General features: G+C 34.7%; 1 protein-coding gene across 7 annotated transcripts in view; it reads right to left on the reverse strand.

Annotated features, from left to right (window-relative positions):
- The window catches only part of CCDC18 (coiled-coil domain containing 18), a 119,303-nt gene that overhangs the window by 17,960 nt on the left and 78,501 nt on the right, over window positions 1–22,842 (reverse strand). For all 7 annotated transcript variants that reach the window (XM_049618425.1, XM_049618427.1, XM_049618430.1 and 4 more), the window contains 8 exons: window positions 22,470–22,633; window positions 22,035–22,248; window positions 15,502–15,601; window positions 10,210–10,326; window positions 8,826–8,969; window positions 7,142–7,345; window positions 3,575–3,712; window positions 1,265–1,465 (listed from right to left, as the gene is read on the reverse strand). In XM_049618425.1, coding sequence (XP_049474382.1) covers window positions 1,265–1,465; window positions 3,575–3,712; window positions 7,142–7,345; window positions 8,826–8,969; window positions 10,210–10,326; window positions 15,502–15,601; window positions 22,035–22,248; window positions 22,470–22,633 — 1,282 coding nt within the window. The remainder of the gene's footprint in view (window positions 1–1,264; window positions 1,466–3,574; window positions 3,713–7,141; window positions 7,346–8,825; window positions 8,970–10,209; window positions 10,327–15,501; window positions 15,602–22,034; window positions 22,249–22,469; window positions 22,634–22,842) is intronic.

Below are 22,842 nucleotides of genomic sequence, written 5' to 3' on the forward strand. Positions count from 1 at the left end.
GACATAAAAGCAAGGGCACTGAAATCAAATATAAGCAACTAAAAAGCTTCTGCACAGCAGTGTAAACTATCAATAAAATGAAAAGGCAGCCTACAGAATGGGAGAAAATATTTGCAAATCATGTATGTGAATGCCTGAGATAAAGAAAGAACTCCTATAACTCAAACCCAAACAATCCAAATTAAAAATTGGCAGAGAAACTGAACACATTTTTCCAAAGAACACATACAAATAGGGAAAGGGTATGTGAAAAGGTGCTCAACATCACTAGTCATCAGGGAAATGCAAATCGAAACCACAATGAGATATTACATCATACTTGTCTGAATGGCTAGTATCAAAACAAAACAAAACAAACCCAAGAGATAACAAGTATTGGTGTGGGTGTGCAGATAGGGAACCCTTGTCCACTGTTGGTGGAATGTAAATTGCACAGCCACTATGGAAAACAGTATGGAGGTTCCTCAAAAATTAAAAACAGAAATACCACATGATCCTGCAACACCAGTTTGGGGTATATACTCAAAAGGAATTAATACAGGATATCAAAAAGATACATGTATTCCCAAGTTCAGTGATGGCATTATTTCCAACAGCCAAGATAAGCAAAAAACCAAAGTGTTTATCAATAGATAAATGTATAAAGAAGATATGGTATCTATATACATACAATGAATATTATTCAGCCATGAGAAAGGACGTCTTGCTATTTGTGACAACATGAAAAGACCCTGAGAGCATTATGTTAAGTGAAATAAAACAGAGAAAGACAAATAGTTCATGGAATCATTTTATATGTACAGTTAAAAAAAAAAGTCAAATTCATAAAAACAGCAGGTAGAAAAGGGTTTGCTGGGCAGTGAGGGAAAGAGAGGTTAGTAAAACAGTAAAACCTTTTAGCTAAAAGACAATAAGGTTTGAAGACACAATGCATAACATGTTGACTACAGTTGGTAATACTGTATTATATGACTGAAATTTGCTAGGAGAGTAGAACATAAATGTTCTTACCAAAAAAAATAGAAATAAATTTTTAAAAATTTAAGTTTGTGTTTGAACATTTATAAATTATTTCTCCTATAATAATCTGATAATCATCATATTCATAATCCCTACATCCAATGTCTTCTAAATAAGATGCTTTTTATTCAAACTGGTCAGCATTTGGTCATATTTTCCTTTATAAACTACAAGGATGGGGAAAATAAGTCATAAATTCACTTTTTCATTGATGTGTTTTATGTACTTTTATACGTTTACTTACTTTAATAAGTAATGCTTCATTTGTAGCTTCAATTACTTCATTCCTGTCTTGGACTTGTTGATGCAAGTTGCTTACGGTATCCTGAGCTTCTTCTAATTCCAGTTTTGCCTTCTCTAACTGTTCATTTAGTTGCTGAACAGAAGTCTTTTGAGAGTCAGCAGAAATCTTCCACTTTGCATGGTTCTCTTGATGTGAAATCATCTACACAGCCCCAAAATTGAAAAAGAAAAGAATTAAGTAGGGTGGAGTTGGTTTCAAATTCTAATACTTTCCACTTCCACTTATACTAAAGTAAATTCTGTTTATAGGAACAAACATCTGATTTCTCAACAAATACCCCATGAGAGGAAAAAAGGGGGAGAAGAAACCTATAGTCTTAAATTTACCTAAGAACAGTGAACCAAAGACCATGGTCTGTTTTTTGATCCTGATTTGAACCAATTAACTATATAGACATTTTTGAGACAACTGGGAAAATCTGAACAATGAACGGGTATTTGATAATATTAACGGATGATTGTCAATTTTTAGGTGTGATAATAGTATTGTGGCTAGGTTTCTTAAAAATAGACCTTATCTTTTAGAGACACCTATTGAAATGTTTATTGATGAAATAATGATGTCTGAGATTTGCTTCAAAAGAGAATGAGATGTGGAGGAAAGGGAGTGAGGTTAAAGATACAGTGATCATATTTCCCAGTTTGCTTAGGACTGACTGAGTTTTATGCCTGGTGTCCTGGTGTAGTTGCACCCCTTTTCATTCTCAAAAGTGTTCCCTTTTAAAAAGAAATGGTCAATATACTTATAGATGAAATCGCATTAGCCACAAGTTGATAATTGCTAAAGTTGAATAATAAATATAGGAGGATTTATACCATTCTTTCAAAATTTTCCAAAATAAAAACTTTAAAAATATCTAATTCTTATCAAAAATATCAGGGGTTTTGCAATTAAATGATTTTGTGACAATTCTGAAACCTGTAATATTTTAAATGCTGTTAAAAATTATTGATCCTTTATACTGGTACTTTAATGACATACTCCTTCATTTTTATAATCAAACAACATATATGCTTTAAAAATAAATCTCTGTCAAGTGTCAAAGAGAATAAAAACATTACAAATTCTTATTTTTATATCATACGTATAAAACATTAGTAGCAAATATTAAATAGCAATAGTAGAACCAATTTTTACAATTCATTTTTTGTATTCCCTGCTTATAATTAATTTCAGAGGGCTTACAAAACTTAAAGTAAAAAACTGGATAATAAATAAAAGTAGAACAGAGACCACATAATAAAAGTGTAAAGAGTAGTTGCTGGTAAACAGTTGAGCTGGACTAGTTATTACCGAAGGTCACTTAGCTGAGTAACTAATATTTATTAAATAATTATGCTGAATCCAACAGGATTCCATTTGTCTCTAAAGACCAAGGGTTGGAATCCCTTAGCCTGGGACTAGATTCAGTTTGCAAATGTGTTTTGTTTGGCAGACACCATGTTTTTAAAGAGATCTGAATCTAAACCCTTTAAGCAAGACGTGGCGACTTCAAGCTCCACCAATCCCTCACAAAGATGGTCCCAAACTCCTCTGAAAGGAGTTTAATATGAATGTATTTGTAATCCTTGTTATATAGAAAAATGCTTTACTAGAACTCCGTAAGTTATTTAGGTCTAAAATACACATTTTGTATATCCTCAAATGTAGTTTTTAAATAGACAAGAAATGCTATTCTAATTGATAACAGTGCTCATTTGTATAAAGGTTCAGGACATACTAGTAGATAAAAAGTATGAGGTTCTAATTTTGCCTTTCTAATTTACTATCACAACAAATGTTGGACATTGCAAAGCATTACAGATTCATATCACATGAAACTGCTTATGTTGTTTACTAAATATCTCCAGTTTGCTTTTTCCAGTTAGTTTTGGCAAGTGCTATATTATAACTGATTATGATGAAGATGATGATGAGACAGGCTCTGGTCTAAGAACTTTAACTATATTCATTTAATCCTCAACACAGTTCTATGAGGTACATTACATTATTATACCCATTTCAGAGAGGTTAATTGCTCAAGGTCACGTTAAGTGCTAAGTGATGAGCTAAGATTTGGAACCACGCTGCCTGGCTAAAGAACTTAAGCTCTTAACTCCACAGTGTATGTGAAGTTATATTAAGCTACCAGAAATGAAGACCACAATGAATTATTCTATAATGAATACTCAGAAGTTAGACTTCTACTTTTGTTCAGATAGGTCAACCCACTTTAGCAGACAATACTAGAACGAATTACATCTTCTTTACCTCCAGATGATAAGCTTCTTTGAGAGAGTCTACTTCTGCTGACAATTTCTTGATTTCTGCTTGCATTCTTGCTTCTAAATGAGCTTCACGTACTTGAGAAGCCCCTAATTCTTCAGCTAAATGGTTTCCATGAGCTTCCTTAAAAATGACATATTAAGGAAAAGTTATTTAACTTGTTTATTTGGTTATTAAAACTAAACCAATAGTGTGTACCTGTGGAAGTACTTCACTCTTTTATAATACTATATAAACACTCAGATACAAAGTTAACTTATTAAATGGTATACTTTAAAATCTAGACATTTAAGAGACTATAAATGGGACTGTATTAGTGTATTGTTTATCATAATGTAATAGAAGTTCACTAACCAGTGTATTCTGTAAAGCAAATTAATAACCACAGCATGCTGAACTTTGGCAGGTAACAGTTTACTCTAAGGTCTGCCTATGCATTTTGTTCACCAGATGCACTGTTTGCTTATCAAGAGTCAGTTGTGTACTTATCCAAACCTATTTATGCTAGTTTTGCTTAGGATTCTAATTATGCAATTTTAATATATATTATGTATGAACACTGAGGAAATACACAAGCAAAAAGAAAGTTTTTATTTAAAAGAAAGTTCTATGCTTTGAGACAGGTCAATGAATGAGTCACAAACATTTTTTACCCAATTAGAAGCAGTCAAAATAGTTGTAAAATATTATGGGAAACTCCACGTAAAATATGAGATGTTATACTCTAACTGCTTTACAAATGTCTTTTAATTCTTCTTCTCCTTTAAAGAAACCAAAATTGGAAACAATAGATGATCAAATAGGAATATGGTTAATGAAAAATGGCTAGGTGGAATTCTAAGCAAAGACCCTGCCCACACATAAAAAAAAAAAAGATTTTGTCCTAACTTAAAAGATCTACAATATCTAAAAGAATATATATTTAGAGTTCTGAGTTGAAGTATTTTAAACTGTCAATTTAACAAATCAAAACTACAATGAGATATCACCTCACACCTGTCAAAATGGCTAAAACCGACAACACAGGAAACAACAGATGTTCGGGAGGATACAGAGTAAAGGGAAACCCTCTTGTACTGTTGATGGGAATGCAAACTGGTACAGCCACTCTGGAAAACAGTATGGAGGTTCCTTAAAAAGTTAAAAATAGAACTACCCTATGATCCAGCAATTGCACTACTAGGTATTTATCCAAAGGTTAAAAAAATATTTCAAAAAAATTTTTTTAATGTTTATATTTGAGAGAGAGAGAGTGAGCGAGCACAAGAGGCAGAGTGGCAGAGAGAGGGAGACACAGAGCCTGATGCAGGGCTCAAATCCAACAACAGTGAGATCATGACTTGAGCCAAAGTCGGATGCTCAACCGACTGAGCCACCCAGGAGCCCCTAAAAATATTAATTCAAATGGATACATGCATCCTGATGTTTATAGCAGCATTATCAACAATAGGTAAATTATGGGAAGAGCCCAAATGTCCATCAACTGATGAACTGATTAAAAAAGAAGTGGCATATCGGGTGCCTGCGTGGCTCAGTCATTTAAGCATCTGACTCTTGGTTTTGGCTCAAGTCATGATTTCACAGTTTGTGGGTTCGAGCCCCACATCAGGCTTTGCACCGGCCATGTGGAGCCTGCTTGGGATTTTCTCCCTCTCTCTTTGCCCCTCCCCTGCTCTGTCTCTGTCTCTCTCAAATTAATAAAAACTTTTAAAAAAGTGGTGGTACACACACACACACAGTGGAATATTACTCAGCCATCAGAAAGAATGAAATCTTGCCACTTGCAGTGATGTGGATGGAGCTAAGAAAGCATCATGCTAAGTAAGTCACAGAAAGACAAACACCATATGATTTCACTCAAATGTGGAATTTAAATAATAAACAAATACGGGAGGGAAAAAAGAGAAGCAAACCAAGAAACAGACTCTTAACTATAGACAAGAAACTGATGGCTACCAGAGGGAAGGTAGGCAGGGGAATGGGTGAAAAAGGTGATGGGGATGAAGGAGGGCACTTGTGATGAGCACTGGGTGTTGTATGTAAGTGATGAATCACTAAATTCTACACCTGAGACTAATATTACACTGTATGTTAACTAGCTGGAATTAAAAAAAACAAAAAAAAACAAAAAAAAACCTTGAAAAATAAAATAAAATAAAAACTTGAAAAGAAACTGTCATTTTATTTTTTTTTTATTATTATTTTTTTTTTTAATTTTTTTTTTTTCAACGTTTTTTATTTATTTTTGGGACAGAGAGAGACAGAGCATGAACGGGGGAGGGGCAGAGAGAGAGGGAGACACAGAATCGGAAACAGGCTCCAGGCTCCGAGCCATCAGCCCAGAGCCCGACGCGGGGCTCGAACTCACGGACTGCGAGATCGTGACCTGGCTGAAGTCGGACGCTTAACCGACTGCGCCACCCAGGCGCCCCGAAACTGTCATTTTAAATAATTCCCCACTTTCATTCACTTTTTTGATTAACTGAGCTTACCTTATCACATCAAATCAATTGTACTATAGATACTACAGATAAAGACAAAGATGAGATAAAAGTAGAGAGCTCCCCTTTTCCTAGGAGACTCCCAAATGCCCAACATATTCTAATAAAAATTCCTTATATATTCTTTATTAGTCCAACCAGAAATGTGAATAAAAACATTAAGTTTACCAAAATTAAATGTAAAGACACTTTAATGTAATTCCTGTATTAGTAACCATAATAAAAAGCATAAAACAGGAACATTACTGAAATACCAATAAACACATTTTTCTCAAAGTCTAAGTAATTAACCCAAGCATAACAATCCAAGTATTAAAAAAAAATTTTTTTTTAATGTTTGTTTATTTTTGAGAGAGAGACAGAGTGAGAGTGGGGGAGGGGCGAGAGAGAGGAAGACACAGAATCCGAAGCAGGCTCCAGGCTCTGAGCTGTCAGCACAGAGTCCATTGCAGGGCTCAAACTCACCTACTGTGAGATCATGACCTGAGCTGAAGTTGGACACTTAACTGAATGAGCTACCCAGGCGCCCTCCAAGTATTTTTAAGCAAAGTTATTAACCTTCTACCAAATACAATTTATATTATAGTTCTTGTTATTAAAAGCACTTTCTCTCCATAAGGATTCTGAACTATAGGTTTCATAACAGTTATAAATTTAGATTGTCAGTTTCACTTATAAGAGTGGCTACAAATGTAAAAATTTTACTCAAAAAAGATTAGCTTTATTATTATTTTTTCAAATGATAGCTTAAACTCACTTGAAAATCTAAAAATACTTTGTAACTCAATTTATTGAAAACTAGTTTGGCTAAAACTCAGTTCTGAATCCTAGTTATATTACAAAGCTATGCTAAATATAACATTTTCCTTAAAATATTAGTAAAATACACATAAAATTTATCACTTTAACCAGTTTTAAGTGTCAAATTCAGTAGCATTAAGTACATTCAGTGTGTGCAACACAGTTACTATAATCTACAACTTAAAAAAAAGTAAATGTTAAAATTTTTTAAGATTTTTAGTAAGGTAAAATTATTTAGAATAGGGATTACTTTTTCTTTAGAGAGTTGCTTTACTTCCTCCAATTCACTTGAGAGCCTTTCTACTTCTCTCTGTGCTTGGACTTGTTGACGACGAGCCTCCACCAATTCTGTATGAGAATTCTGCATCTGCTCCCGAGTTAACCTCAATTCTTGCTCCAAATCTATGGCATCCTTGTACTGAGTTGCAATATACTGTTCCTGCTCTTTCATAACCTGAAATACACAAGATATTTGTAGCTTTCAAAATGAAATGATACAGATAACCTATTTCTTACTCTGATTTCTCTTTTAATAAGTGATTTCCCCATCCCAACTTGATCTCTATAAAATTTAACACACAATGAATATCAGTTTCTATGAAATTGATACTTAGAAAATGTTTTTCTTCCTTTTTCTTTTTTTAAAAAATTGTTTATTTATATATTTTTGAGAGAGACAGAGATAGCGCGAGTGGGGGAGAGGCAGATAGAGAGGGAGAGAGAGAATCCCAAGCAGACTCCACATCAGCCTGACAATGGGGGGCTTAAACCCACGAAACCATGAGATCATGACCTGAGCCGAATCTAAGAGTCGGATGCTTAACTGACTTAGCCACCCAGGTGCCTCTTCCTTTTTAATTATAAGAAAATGACAAAATACTATTAATAAATCTGGGATAAATGGTATATTTTGCATGACTAATATGTAAGCTGTATAATCCTTAATCATTATGAATATAACATGGCAGAATACGCAATAATATAAAGAAAAAAAAGAAACTAATATGTGATATCCATTTCACAGATGGAGAATATATTGGCATGAATAACCAAAACCCACCATTAATCCATATGGGTTAAGGTCTTTTCTGTAAAAGTATCTGTCTGCAGACAGATAAACACAATGAAGATCTATATATGAAGTTTTAAAGTTGAGTATACTATTTAAAGGCAAAAAAAAGTAACACCCATGAGAGCTCTTAGAAGCAAATTCAGTTTTGGGATGCCTGGGTGGCTTAGTCAGCTGAGTGTCTGACTTTGACTCAGGTCGTGATTTCATGGTTGGTGAGTTTGAGCCCTGCACCAAACTTGCTGCTGTCAGCACAGAGTCCACTTTGGATCCTCTGTCCCCCTCACTCTCCACCCCTCTCCCATTCATGCGCACGCTCTTTCTCTCAAAAATAAACAAACATTTAAAAAACAAACAAATAAATTAAAAGAAGCAAATTCACTTTTTAAAAAGGCAAGTGGGTGGAATTCACCATTCAGCACACATCGAACTTCACCTGGCAACGAACTCAATGTGTTTAGTCTCAATAATGTACAATTATTATCTGTTCATTCATTCGCTGGATGGAGTTCCTCAAGGATAAATGAGTGTATCTTGATATCTGTATCTCCAGCTCTACTACACAGTAGGTTCTCAATAAATATTTGTTGACCAAGTGAACACATACTGTGAATTCATTATGTGAGAGATACTATGACAATGCCTATAGGCAATATAAATAGGATGATGCCCTTGCCTATAATTGGAACATCAGAATAAATATTTAAAAAAGATCAAAGAAACTAGTATCTGACACAAATAATTAGCCCCAAAATACTTATGGCACAGCTTCTATATATTAAAACCAACCAGTTTAAAACATAAAGATTTATATCGCTCTTCAGATAATATTAGTATGTTTCTTAGGAAGAGATAATTTGCTTACACTTTCCATTTCTTTAATCTTTTGTTGTGTTCGTTCATTTTCTTTTTTCAGTTGACTTATCTCCTGTTCATTTTGTAGTGTTATAAACTCTTTTTCTCGAAGCTGTTCTTTGGCATTTTGCAATTTTTCATTCAAACTTTCTATCTGAATTTTAAAAAGAGTAATGTTAATGTAACTAAGGAAAAATAATTTTTACTTTATTTATTTAAAAAAAAATTTTTTTTTAACTCTTATTTATTTTTGAGACAGAGAGAGACAGAGCATGAATGGGGGAGGGTGAGAGAGAGAGGGAGACACAGAATCTGAAACAGGCTCCAGGCTCTGAGCCGTCAGCACAGAGCCTGACGCGGGGCTTGAACTCACGAACCGCGAGATCATGACCTGAGCCGAAGTCGGACGCTTAACCGACTGAGCCACCCAGGCGCCCCCAGGAAAAATAATTTTGAAATCATAATTGCAATCCAAGTAAGTCAAGCTTTAAACACATAAATCCAAAGTAGCCAATATAAAAATGTGTTTTTCTTAATGCCATTATAACTTAGACATTAACATCAGGATTCTTGTGTTTAATAAGAAGCTTCTTTGTATACCTGAAACACACAAGAGATGGAAGTCTCAATCACATTTGTGTAAGAAAGGAAAATTAGGGTACATTAAAGCAACAAGTGTTATATGGTCTTACAAATAGTTTTATAGGTAATATGTTTAAGAGGTAAAAAACTCTAGTTAGTGAAAATAAAATCCCCTTCCCACTGTGTTCCTTCCTTAAAGGTAACCAAAGAAGAGAATTACTTGCAAATCCTTCCAGAGATATTTTATACATATTCAAACATGCACACATGAGGATAAATACGTGGACATACTGATACGAGAAAACCTGTATTTGAAATAACATTAAGAGGGTCATCGGGCTAGGGAGTGAGGAAAATGAGGAAATGTTGGTCAAAGTGTACAAGATTTCAGTCATGCAGGATGAGTAAGTTCTGTAAATCTAATGTACAGCACAGTGATTATAATTAGTAATACTGTATTTGTATACTTGAAATTTGCCAAGAGAATAGATATTGAGCATTCCCAACAAAAATAAATAATTATAATAACTGAGGTGATGGACATGTTAATTATTTATTACACAGAGTATATGTATAGGAAAACATGTTGTATACCTCAAATATATGCAATTTTTGTCATATGTCAATAAAGCTGGGGAAAAAGTTAAAATGAGAAAAATGAATTAAAGTAGTATGTACAAAATAATTAAAATTATGTAGTATTTTTATTGTATGTATTCTACTTAAAAGCTACATTATGTGAACAACAGATGCTTACAGTTATGGAGTTATTTTTTAAAACAATTTAAAATATGTAATTTTAACTAATTTACCTGTTTGTTGCATTCTTTAAGTTCCAATTCTGATTTCTCAAGAGTACCCTCTAATTTAATTATTTTCTGCTCCATTTCTCCCCTGTGCTCACGAATAGTCATATCCAAATGTGTAACCTAAATACAAAAGTAGCCTGCATCAATAATTTATTTGTTTTTATTGCTAAGTAGCATTCTATGGTATTCCATGGTGGTACCATCATTTATTTAACCATTCACTTACTGATGGGCATTTCAATTATTTTCTATTTTGGGCTGTTACTAATAAAGGCACTGTGAACATTTGTGTATATAGGTTTTTTGTGAACACATGTTTTCATTTCTCTGAGACAAATGCCTAAGAATGTAACTGTTGGGTTGTAAGGTAAGAACATGTTTAGTACTGTAAAAAAACCTGCTATCTAGACTCTATCCAGAGAGCCTGTACCATTTTACATTGTAACCAGCAATGAATAAGTGATCCAGTTTCTCTTCATTGTCACCAGCTTGGTGTTATCCCTACTTTTTATTTTAGCCATTTGGCAAAGAGTGTGGCGATATCACATTGTGATTTCAACAAAATGAACATCAATGTCTTTTCATGTCTTTGGCTTATTGTTTTTAAAATTTTTATGCTTATTTGTTTCTTTTTTGAGAGAGGGAGGGGCAGAGAGAATCCCAAGCAGGTTCTGCACTGTCAGTGCAGAGACAGATGCAGGGCTCAGACTCATGAAACCTGAGATCATGAGCTGAGCTGAAACCAAGAGTCGGACATTCAACTGACACCACCCAGGCACCGCAGGCTTATTTTTTAAAATTGGATTGTTTACTTTTTTACCACTGAGCTTTGAGATGAGAGTATATATCCTATGTATGAGTCCTTTGTCAGATATGTGATTTACAAATATTTTTTTCCTGTCTATTCCTTATCACCCTCTTAACAAGGTCTTCTGCAGAATAAATTTTTAATTTTGAAAAAAAAAACATTAAACTATTACTCAATTATTCTAATGTGAAAAACTGTGTGCTTGGAATGTGTTTTTAAATTGTTTACATGGGGCGCCTGGGTGGCTCAGTCGGTTAAGCGTCTGACTTCGGCTCAGGTCATGATCTCACGGTCCGTGAGTTCGAGCCCCGCGTTGTGCTCTGTGCTGACAGCTCAGAGCCTGGAGCCTGCTTCAGATTCTGTGTCTCCCTCTCTCTCTGACCCTCCCCCGTTCATGCTCTGTCTCTCCCTGTCTCAAAAATAAATAAACATTAAAAAAAAAATAAAAAAAAATTGTTTACAGTGGGGGGGGGGGCACGTGGATGGTTCAGTTCATTAAGCAACCAACTTCGGCTCAGGTCACGATCTCATGGTTTGTGAGATCGTGCCACACATCAGGCTTTTTGCTGATGGCTCAAAGCCTGGAGCCTGCTTCAGATTCTGTGTCTCCCACTCTCTTTATCCCTCCCCTGCTCATGCTCTCTCTCTCTCAAAATTAAATAAACATTAAAAAAATTTTTTTAACTCTTTATAGTGGGTGTAACTGAAACATAAACTCAGCTCAAATTATTTAAAAAAAAATTTTTTTTTAACGTTTATTTATTTTTGAGACAGAGAGAAACAGAGCATGAACGGGAGAGGGTCAGAGAGAGAGGGAGACACAGAATCTGAAACAGGCTCCAGGCTCCGAGCTGTCAGCACAGAGCCCGACGCGGGGCTTGAACTCACGGACCGGCGAGACCATGACCTGAGCTGAAGTCGGACGCCTAACCGACTGAGCCACCCAAGCGCCCCAATCAAATTTTTTTTTAAAAATGAGAAAAATATTCATTGCTTATGAATACCGAATCTTGAGTTTCATATATATTATACAAACTTAAAAAAATTCAACTATGTTCATAAATGACAAATAAAATGATTTAGACTTCATTTTATGCGAGATAAAAGCTGCTAAATACAACATAACAAAAATTGTGGAATGCAGCAAAAGAAGTGCTTGGAGGAAAATGTAGAGCACTGAGTGCATATATTAGAAAAGAAGAAAGATCTAAAATCAATCATTTAAGTTTCCAATTTGGGAAACTAGGAAAAGCAGAGTAAATTAAATCCAAAGTAAGCAGAAGAAAAGAAATAATAAAAATTAAAGCAGACATCAGTAAAATTAGAATTAGGAAATCAACAGAGAAAATCAACAAAACCAAAAGCTGAGTTGTGAAAAGATCAATAAAATCAATATGCCTCCAGCCAGGATAACTAAGAAAAAAAGAAAGATGACACAAATTACTAATATCACAAATGAAAGAGAACACATTACTGTAACTCTCATGGACATTAAAAGGATAATAAGGAATATTACAACAACTCTCTGACCACAAATTTAATAAAAATAGATGAAACAGACCAATTACTTGGAAGACAGAATCTGCCAAAACTCAAACAAGAAGAGATAATCTGAATAAGCCTATATCTATTAAAGAAATTAATGATTAATAACTTTCCCATACAGAAAGCAGCAGGTCCTGGTGGGTTCACTGGTGAATTCTACTGAACATCTAAGAAAGAAATTATACCAATTTTCTACAGTCCGATTCAGAAGACAGAAGCAGAGGAAATAATTCTGAACTCATTCTATGAGGCCAGTATTACCCTAATACCCAAACCAGACAAAGACATTTTAACACACATTCAACACATGGTAAAAACCCTCAGTGAACTAGAAATGAAGGAAAATTTCATTAACTTAATAAAGAATATTTACAGAAAAACAACAGCTAGAATCATACTTAATGGTGAGAAATTCAAAGCCTTCCCACTAAGATCAGATACAAGGCGAGGATATTCATTCTCACTAATGCTTTTCACTATTGTTCTAGCAGTCCTAGCTAATGCAGTAAGATAAGAAAAAGAAATAAAAGATTTATATATATTAGCAAGGAATATAAAACTGTGTTTGTTTATAGATGACATAATCATCTAGGGAGAAAATCTGAAAGATTTGACAAAAAAATTCCTAGAACCAATAAGTGATTATAGCAGAGTTGTAGGATATAAGGAATACACAAAAGTCAATCACTTTCCTATTTGCTAGCAATGAACAAGAGGAATGTGAAACTAAAAACATAATATGATTTACATTAACACCCCCAAAATAAAATACTTAGGTATAAATCTAGCAAAATATATACAAGGTCTATTAAGAGAAAACTACAAAACTCCAATGAAAGAAATCAAAGAATTAAATAAATAGACAGTCCATGTTCATGGATAGGAAGACTCAATATTGTCAAGATTCAAGATGTCAGTTCTTTGCAACTAAATCTATATATTCAGGGCAATTCCAATAAAAATTCTACCAAGTTATTTTGAAGATACTGACAAACTGATTCTAAAGCTTACATGGAGAGTAAACAGATCCCAAATATCCAACATAATATCAAAGAAGAACAAAGCTGGAAGACTGACATTACCTGACTTCACGACACTATAAATAAACAGTCTGTGGTACTAGCAAAAAAACAAGTGAATAGATAATCATACAGAATAAAGTCCAGAAACTAACTCACATAAATATGTTAACTGATCTTTGACAAAGGAGCAAAGCCAATACAATGGAGAAAAGATAGTCTTTTCAACAAATGGTGCTGGAATAACTGGACAACCACATGGAAAAAATAAATAAATCTAGACCACACCATTCACAAAAATTAATTCAAAATGGATCACAGACCTAAATGTCATCTGCAAAACTATAAAAATTCTAAAAGATAACATAGGGAAAAACCTAGATGACCTTGGGTTTGGTGATGATTTTTAATATATGAAATCAATGGCACAATTCATGAAAGAAGCAATTAATCAGCTGGACTTCACTAAAATTTAAAAGTTCTGCTCTGTGAAAACCAATGCAAAAGATTGTGAACAAAAGCCACAATTATCAAGGACTAATATTCAAAATATACAAAGAACTCTTAAAATTCAACAATAAGAGAACTCAATTAAAAAATGGGACAAAGACCATAACAGACACCTCACCAAAGAAGATATACAAATAGAAAATAAGCACAGGAAAATATCCTCTACATCATACGTCATCTGAGAAATGTAAATTAATAAGGAGATACCACCACACACCTATTAGAATGGCCAAAATCCAAAACACTGACACAAAATGCTAGCAACAGGAATTGATGTTCATTGCTGATAACAATGCAAAATGGTACAAGCCACTTTGGAGCACAGTTTGGAAGTGTCTTATAAAACTAAACACACTCACCATATGGTCCATCAATCACACCCCTTGGTAATTACCAAAAGGAGTTGAAAACTTATGTCCATACAAAAACCTGCACACAGATGTTTATGGCAGCTTTATTTGTAATTGTCAAAACTTGAAAGCAACCAAGATGTCTTTCAGTAGGAAAGACATTCAGTGAATGGATAAGTAAACTATAGTACATATCTAGACAATGGAATATTATTCAGTGCTAAAAGCAGTGAGCTATCAAGCAATGAAAAGCTGTGGAGGAACCTTAAATAAATATTACTAAGTGAAAGAAGCCAATATGAAAAGACTATGTACTCTATGATTTCAACTATATGACTGGAAAAGGCAAAATGATGGAGACAATAAAAAGATCAGTGGCTGCTAGGGTCAGGGGAAGAGTAGGAAAGATGACTAGAGCACAGAGGATTTTTAGGGCAGTGAAAATACGCTGGATGATACCATAATGATGGATACATGTCATTAAACATTTGTACAAACCCATAGAATGTACAACACCAATAGTGAACTCTAATATAAATTATGGAGCTTGGGTAATTATAACGTGTATGTTCACCAACTATAACAAATGTACCATTCAGGTGGGAAATGTTGATAATGGGGAAGGCTGTGAATTTATGGAAGCAAGGGATATATGGGAAATCTCTGTGCCTTCTGCTCAATTTTCATTGTGAACCTGTAACTGTTCTAAGAAACAAAGTCTTAAAAAAAGATGTTAAATAATGCCCTTTGAATATTTTTGTTTCTCCAACAAACACTAGCTGAGCAAGTAACTCCTTTAATCACATGTTCTTCTGATATGCAGCAATGTAAGAGATCAAAAGGTTTGGATACTAAGCTAATCCTCATTCTCAAAAAACTACTTCTATAAAAAAAGCAAGATGAAGAAAGAAAGATGACATTTTCTAATTTTAAAAATATTAATGTGCATAGAAAAACATATATGCTTAAAAATGTCTATTTTACCAAAAAGTGGTGACCTCTGAAACCCTGTGTGATTGTACTGTAACAGAAAATTTCATCAAATATAATTAAGAAAACCAACTTGAGCTGCTCTTTGCTTTAGTTCCCAATTTCTCTCCTTAAGTGCCTGGTCCATTTCAAGGAGTTCTTGCTTTTTATCTTCAATCTCCATCTTGCATTCTCTGCAATTTATCAAAGGAAAAAGATCAAATCAAATAGTAGGAATATTATAGTTTTAAAAAATTAAGTCAATTGGGTTAACATTTCCTCTAAGTGACAAGTAATAAAATATATGCAATTATTTCTGATTGAAAGGGCTCAAATTAAAGAAATAATGTATAAAGAAAATGATTGATATCAATACAATTACTTTTAATAGAGTATTCTCAAAAGGCAAAAGTTAACTAAAATACTACTATTGTAGACAATTGAAGCTAAATGTTAAAGTACTCCCAGGGTGCAAGACTGAATCAGTATTAAGAATTTTAAAAATATGTCCATATTTTTCATTTATAGATCAAGGGAGCATTTGAAAGTCTTTTCTATATAATAGCTGTGAGTTTATTACAATTGAATGAGGCATTTATCTTGTGGTTGGTATCTCTGATATCCACAACTCAGTTCAGAAATACTTTTAATAAATTCTACCTCTCCTAAAACCTTATTTCTAATTTTATATTATAAATACTTACTACTGATACAACTTTAAGACTGCTACCACTCAGATCGGAGAATGCGAAGAATTTCTTTTTAATTTTTTTTAACATTTATTTATTTTTGAGAGAGAGAGAGAGAGAGAGCGAGCAGGGGAGGGGCAGAGAGAGAGGGAGACAGAGAAACCAAAGCAGGCTCTAGGCTCTGTCAGCACAGAGCCCAATGCAGGGCTTGAACTCACAAACCCTGAGATCATGACCTGAGCCAAAGTTGGAGGCCCAACTGACTGAGCCACCCAGGTGCCCCAAAGAATTTTAATCTGGAACTCTATGTTCTGATATGACAAAAGCTAAAAATGTTGATCTTGAAAATCATCATATGGTTTTCCAGTCTTAAATATAAACAATATTGAATAAAAGTACTGATTTTAAAAGCAGATTCAAAACTTCTTTAATGAGCCATTTACTATTCTCTTAAAAGTCTCAAGAGTTATGAAATATAAGGCTACATTAAGTTATTATGAAATAAATTCTAAAGATAATGCTGTTGTGTAAGTGAATAGGTGAGCTTCCAAAAATTCAGCTATTAGTTAAAATTTAAGATTTCATGGGGCACATGGGTGGCTTAGTTGGTTAAGCGTCCAACTCTTGGTTTCAGCTCAGGTCATGATCTCATGATTTGTGGGTTCGAGCCCTGTGTTGGGCTCTGCAAGGACAGAGTGCAGCCTGCTTGTGTTTCTGTGTCTCCCTCTTTCTCTGCCTCTCTCCTGCCTGTACACATACTCACACTCTCTCTCTCCCTCTCAAAATAAATAAATAAAACTTAAAAAAAAAAAAGAGATTTCATTTTTACTTTTTTAATTCATTTATTCATGTTACCATTTAGCAAATATTTACTGGAAGCTTCCTATGTATCAAGGCTCTATGTACGGTGAATTTAATAGTCAACAAGGTAGATGTCCTTCATCACATGGAGTATACATACTAATAGGTCAGGAAAGAAGACAGAGTATAAATAATGAACAACAAGAAAAATGTAAAGTGCTATGTCAGAGCGCTAAATACAGTGATGTGATAGTGACTGGGTGGCTACTTGAGAGTAAGTGGTCAGAGAAGGGCCCTCTGAGGTAATGTGAAGGGCAAGAAGTTGGCCATTCAACCATTATTTCAGGCCAAAGAAACAGCTACAGCAAAGTCATAAGGTAGGAAATATGTACCGTTTTAAGTACAACAAGAAGGCCAGGAGCAAGGGGAACAGTATGAAATGAGGCCAGAGAAATAGGCAAGAACCTTATCATGTAGGGCTTTGTATTCCATGATAAGGAGCTTGGATTTTTTTGTTTAAACTGTTGTAAAATACATATAAGATTTACCATTTTAAAATACGGCATCCCTTCTTGATAAAAACCCTCAAGAAAGCAGGGATAGGGGATCACACCTCAAGATCATAAAAGCCATATGTGAAAGATCCGCTGCTAATATCATCCTCAATGGGCAAAAGCTGAGAGTTTTCCCCCTAAGGTCAGGAACAGGACAGGATGTCCATTCTCACCACTGTTATTCAACGTAGTATCGGAAGTCTTAGCCTCAGCAATCAGACAATACAAAGATATAAAAGGCATCCAAACTGGCCAGGAGGAGGTCAAACTTTCACTCTTTGCAGATGACATGATACTCTTTATGGAAAACCGAAAAGATGCCACCAAAAAACTGCTAGAACTGATCCACGAACTCAGCAAAGTGGTAAGATATAAAATCAATGTACAGTAATCGGTTACATTCCTATATACCAATAATTAATGAAGTAACAAAAAGAGAAATCAAGGAATTGATCCCATTTATAACCGCACCAAAAAGTATAAAATACCTAGGAATAAACATAACCAAAGAGGTTAAAAATCTATTCACTGAAAACAATAGAAAGCTTATGAAAGAAATTGAAGAAGACACAAAAAAATGAAAAAATATTCCATGCTCATGGATTGGAAGAACAAACATTGTTAAAATGTCGATACTACCCAAAGCAATCTAGTTATTAAATGCAATCCCTATCAAAATAACACCAGCATTCTTCACAGAGCGAGAACAAACAGCCCTAAAATTTATATGGAACCAGAAAAGACCCCGAATAGCCAAAGCAATCTTGAAAAAGAAAACCAAAGCTGGAGGCATCACAATCTCGGACTTCAAGACGTATTACAAAGCTGTAATCATCAAGACAGTTTGGTACTGGCACAAAACCAGACAGTCAGATCAATGGAACAGAACAGAGAACCCAGAAATGGACCCACAAACATAGGGCCAACTAATCTTTAACAAAGCAGGAAAGAATATCCAGTGGAATAAAGACAGTCTCTTCAGCAAGTGGTGCTGGGAAAACTGGACAGCGACATGCAGAAAAATGAACCTGGACCACTTTCTTACACCATACACAAAAATAAACTCAAAATGGATGAAAGACCTAAATGTAAGACAGGAAGCCATCAAAATCCTCAATAAGAAAGCAGGCAAAAACTTCTTTGACCTTGGACGCAGCAACTTCTTACTCAATACGTCTCCGGAGGCAAGGGAGACAAAAGCAAAGATGAACTATTGGGACCTCATCAAAATAAAAAGCTTCTGCACAGTGAAGGAAACAATCAGAAAAACTAAAAGGCAACCGAATGAATGGGAGAAGATATTTGCAAACGACATATCAGATAAAGGATTAGCATCCAAAATCTATAAAGAACTTCTCTAACTCAACACCCAAAAAACAAATAATCCAGTAAAGAAATGGGCAAAAGACATGAATAGACACTTCTTCAAAGAAGACATCTAGATGGCTAACCGACACATGAAAAATCCTCATATCACTCATCATCAGGGAAATACAAATCAAAACCACGAGACAGCACCTCACACCTGTCAGAATGGCTAAAATTAACAACTCAGGCAACAACAGATATTGGCGAGGATGCTGAAAAAGAGCATCTCTTTTGCACTGCTGATGGGAATGCAAAGTGGTGCAGCCACTCTGGAAAACACTATGGAGGCTCCTCAAAAAATTAAAAATAGAACTACCCTACGACCCAGCAATTGCACTACTAGGTCTTTACCCAAGGGATTCAGGTGTGCTGTTTCAAAGGGGAACATGCACCCTAATGTTTATAGTAGTACTATCGACAATAGCCAAAGCATAGAAAGAGCCCAACTGCCCATCAACAGATGAATGGATAAAGAAGATGTGGTATATGTATACAATGGAGTATTACTTGGTAATCAAAAAGAATGAAATCTTGCCATTTGCAGCTACGTGGATGGAACTAGAGGGTATTATGCCAAGCAAAATTAGAGAAAGACAAATATCATATGACTTCACTCATATGAGGACTTTAAGATACCAAACAGATGAACATAAGGGAAGGGAAGCAAAAATAATATAAAAACAGGGAGGGGGACAAAACATAAAAGAGTCTTAAATATAGAGAACAAACAGAGGGTTGCTGGAGGGGTTGTGGGAGGGGGGATGGGCTAAGTGGGTAAGGGGTATTAAGGAATCTACTCCTGAAATCATTGTTGCACTATATGCTAAGTAACTGGGATGTAAATTAAACAATAAATAAATTAATTTAAAAAAAGATTTACTATTTTAGCCACTTTAAAGTGTATAGTTCAGTTATACTAAGTAAATTCACAATGTTGTGTAACCATCACCACTGTCTATTTCCAGTACTTGTTCATCACTCCAAATGCAAATCTAATACTCATCTGCAGTTACTTACCAGTGTCCCACCCCTAGTTCTAACAACCATTAATCGGCTTTCTATCCTTAGGGATTTTCTAATTCTGGATATTCCATATAAATGGAATCAGACAACATGTGTCTGCTTTATTTCAAGGTTCAAGATGAACCTGTTTTCAAGGTTCACCTCTGTTGTAACACACATCAGTACTTTATTCCCTTTCATGGCTGAATAATATTCCCTATATGGATATATCTATCACATTATTCATCCATTCAACTACTGAAGGATATTTGGGTTATTTCCACTTAGCAGCTATTGTGAATAGAGCTTCTATGAACATTGGTGCACAATTATTTTGAACATCTGTTTTTAATTCTTTTGGGGTATAACTAGGAGTGGGATTAATGATTTATATGGTAATTCTATGTTCAACTTATTGTGGAATTGCCAAATTGTTCTCCACAGGCACTGTACCATTTTAGTTTCCAACAGCAATGTATGAGGTTCCAATTTCTCTAAATACTTGCTAACACTTATTATTTTCAGTTTTGTTTTGTTTTTGTTTGTTTTTATCATGGTCATTAGAGTGGGTGTGAAGCAGCATCTCACTGTAGTTTTGATTTACATTTCCCAAGGAGCATGGATTTTATTCTGAATATGTTGGGAAGCCATTAGAAATATTTAAATAGGGAAAGCAATTTAGTTGAGAAGCAATATAATCTGATTTATGTTTTAAATAATAAACTTAAATCCATTTGTATTGTTTTAAATCATAAACTTAAATGGATTGGGGGAGTGTCAGGAATTTAAGCTGGGAGACCATCAGGGAAGCCACAGCAACAGACCAGGTGAGAGATGATAGTTTGTGCTAAGGTGGTAATAGAAAAGAGGCCAAGAAATCAATGGATTTCAAAATATGTTTTAGAAATAAAGTTGACATGAATTCCTAATAGACTGGATGGGGAAAAAAACAGAGGCAAAGAGAGAGGAATAATCTTATAGATTTCTTACTTGAGCAATTGCATGATTCTTAGATGGAAGGTGAACAGAGTTATGAAGAAAAAAAGAGTTCTGTTTTGGCCAAGTTTACGATGCCCCTTAAAAAAACATTTGAGTGGAGGTAACAAGTCATAGATATTTGAGTCTAGAGTTTAGGGAAGAGATCATCACTAGGGTTTGGAAGTCTGACACACAGTATTTAAAGCTGTATGAAATTTCCTAAGAGTGATTTTGTGGATGGAAAAGAAAAGGGGGCCCTGCACTGAGTAACAGGATACATCTAAGTTCCTAGGTCATCTTGCTGCTCTCTATCCTGTCATCCCACTTTTCACAATGTGGTTTGTAATTCCATTTTCCTTTCCAGAATCTATTTCCCACACCTTGGTTCTGGTTTGGTTCTCCACTCCCACTCACCATAGATGTGTGCTGGAACAGTATTTTATGCTACTACTGTTAATCCAAGAACTCAGATTTTAGAGTTGGTCAGACTTGTGTTTAACACCCTTTTCTGGACCTCATTATCCAGACTGTATTTTACTTAATTCTCCCAAGCCTCAGTTTTCTCAAGTGCAAATAGGTGGTAATATGTGTATAATAAGTTTGTTGTAAAGAAATGAGTAAAGTCATAAAAGAAGTCCCTTGCATGATTCTGGCACAAAATAAGGGCTTAATACAAATAAAACATTGTTTTGTTTTTCTTTAATTTTTTTTAACGTTTATTTATTTTTGAGATAGGGAGAGAGACAGAGCGTGAGCAGGGGAGGGGCAGAGAGACAGAGATGAAGACACAGAATCTGAAGCAGGCTCCAGGCTCTGAGCTGTTAAGCACAGAGTCCAATGTGGGGCTTGAACTCACGAGCTATGAGATCATGACTTGAACTGAAGTTGGATGCTTAACCAACTGAGCCACCCAGGTGACCCCAAAGAAAATATTGTTATTAATATTATTTTGCTACTAACCACTGCTGTACACTGGTCCAATAATTTTTTACCACTATTTAATATAGGAGAGGGTCAGAATAAAATGGTCCAAAGACCAAGGATGGAAATACTAGTCAAGAGGAATGGCTGAATTACTTAGATGGAGCATGGGACAGGCTGAATAGGATGAGCCAAGGGCAGGTGAGAATTTTAGACATTTATAATTAAACAAACTTTACTGTATGACACAAGGAGTTAGAGTAACAAAGTAAAACACTTGTAATTGTGCTATCATTTCTTACTATTTAACTCACCTAAGTTCAGCTGTGAGATCCTTTATAGTAGTGTATTTCTCCTCTAATGATAATTGAGCCTTCTGTAGTACATCTCTCAATTCCTGAAGTTGTCTTAAAGTGCTTTTTAATTCTCCATGAGCATTTTGTAGTTCAGACTCTAATGCTTCCTGTTTCTGCAAAGCCTCTGTTAGTTCAGTTTCAGTGTGGTGCTGTAATTTTTCTAACTCCTTCACTGTTAAGAGGAAAGACGAATTTTAGAACTATATATAAGCCATTTGTTATAAAAATTTGTAAATAATTACAATTAAGAATATACAATTTTATTCATCTACAAGAGGCAGAATACTGACCACTCATTGTTCCTTCCAGTCCCACTATCCCAAATTTTCACTTTATTCCACTTCTTTAAATATAAACATACAGGCAGCTAAGCTCAGCTAACCTGTTGCTTACCAGAATTTGTCTTCTTATCTAGTTCTGTCTTTGTCTGTTCTAAGATCATGTCTAACTGAGAGAGGTGCATTGCTTTATTTTCTCCATCTCGTTTTAGGTGCATTATTTCTTTTTCCATTTTAGATAGATCTTCTTTGTACTGATCCATCTCAAGTTTTACTTGCCTAATTAAAAACAAAAAATGAAACAAGTAATAAATGATCATTTGGAAAGCTGAATAACTGAAACCAATTGACTTGTCTCTGACTGAACAAAATCTTCAAGTTATATAAGGACAAATATCAGCAAAACATCTATCTAGTCACAATCTTAGGTCACATATTATTAAAAATGCTCCAACTAGAAATGTGTAATTCTGCCCCAGTTATGTACC

Source organism: Panthera uncia (assembly GCF_023721935.1).
Source record: "Panthera uncia isolate 11264 chromosome C1 unlocalized genomic scaffold, Puncia_PCG_1.0 HiC_scaffold_4, whole genome shotgun sequence".
In the NCBI taxonomy this organism is placed as follows: domain Eukaryota; kingdom Metazoa; phylum Chordata; class Mammalia; order Carnivora; family Felidae; genus Panthera; species Panthera uncia.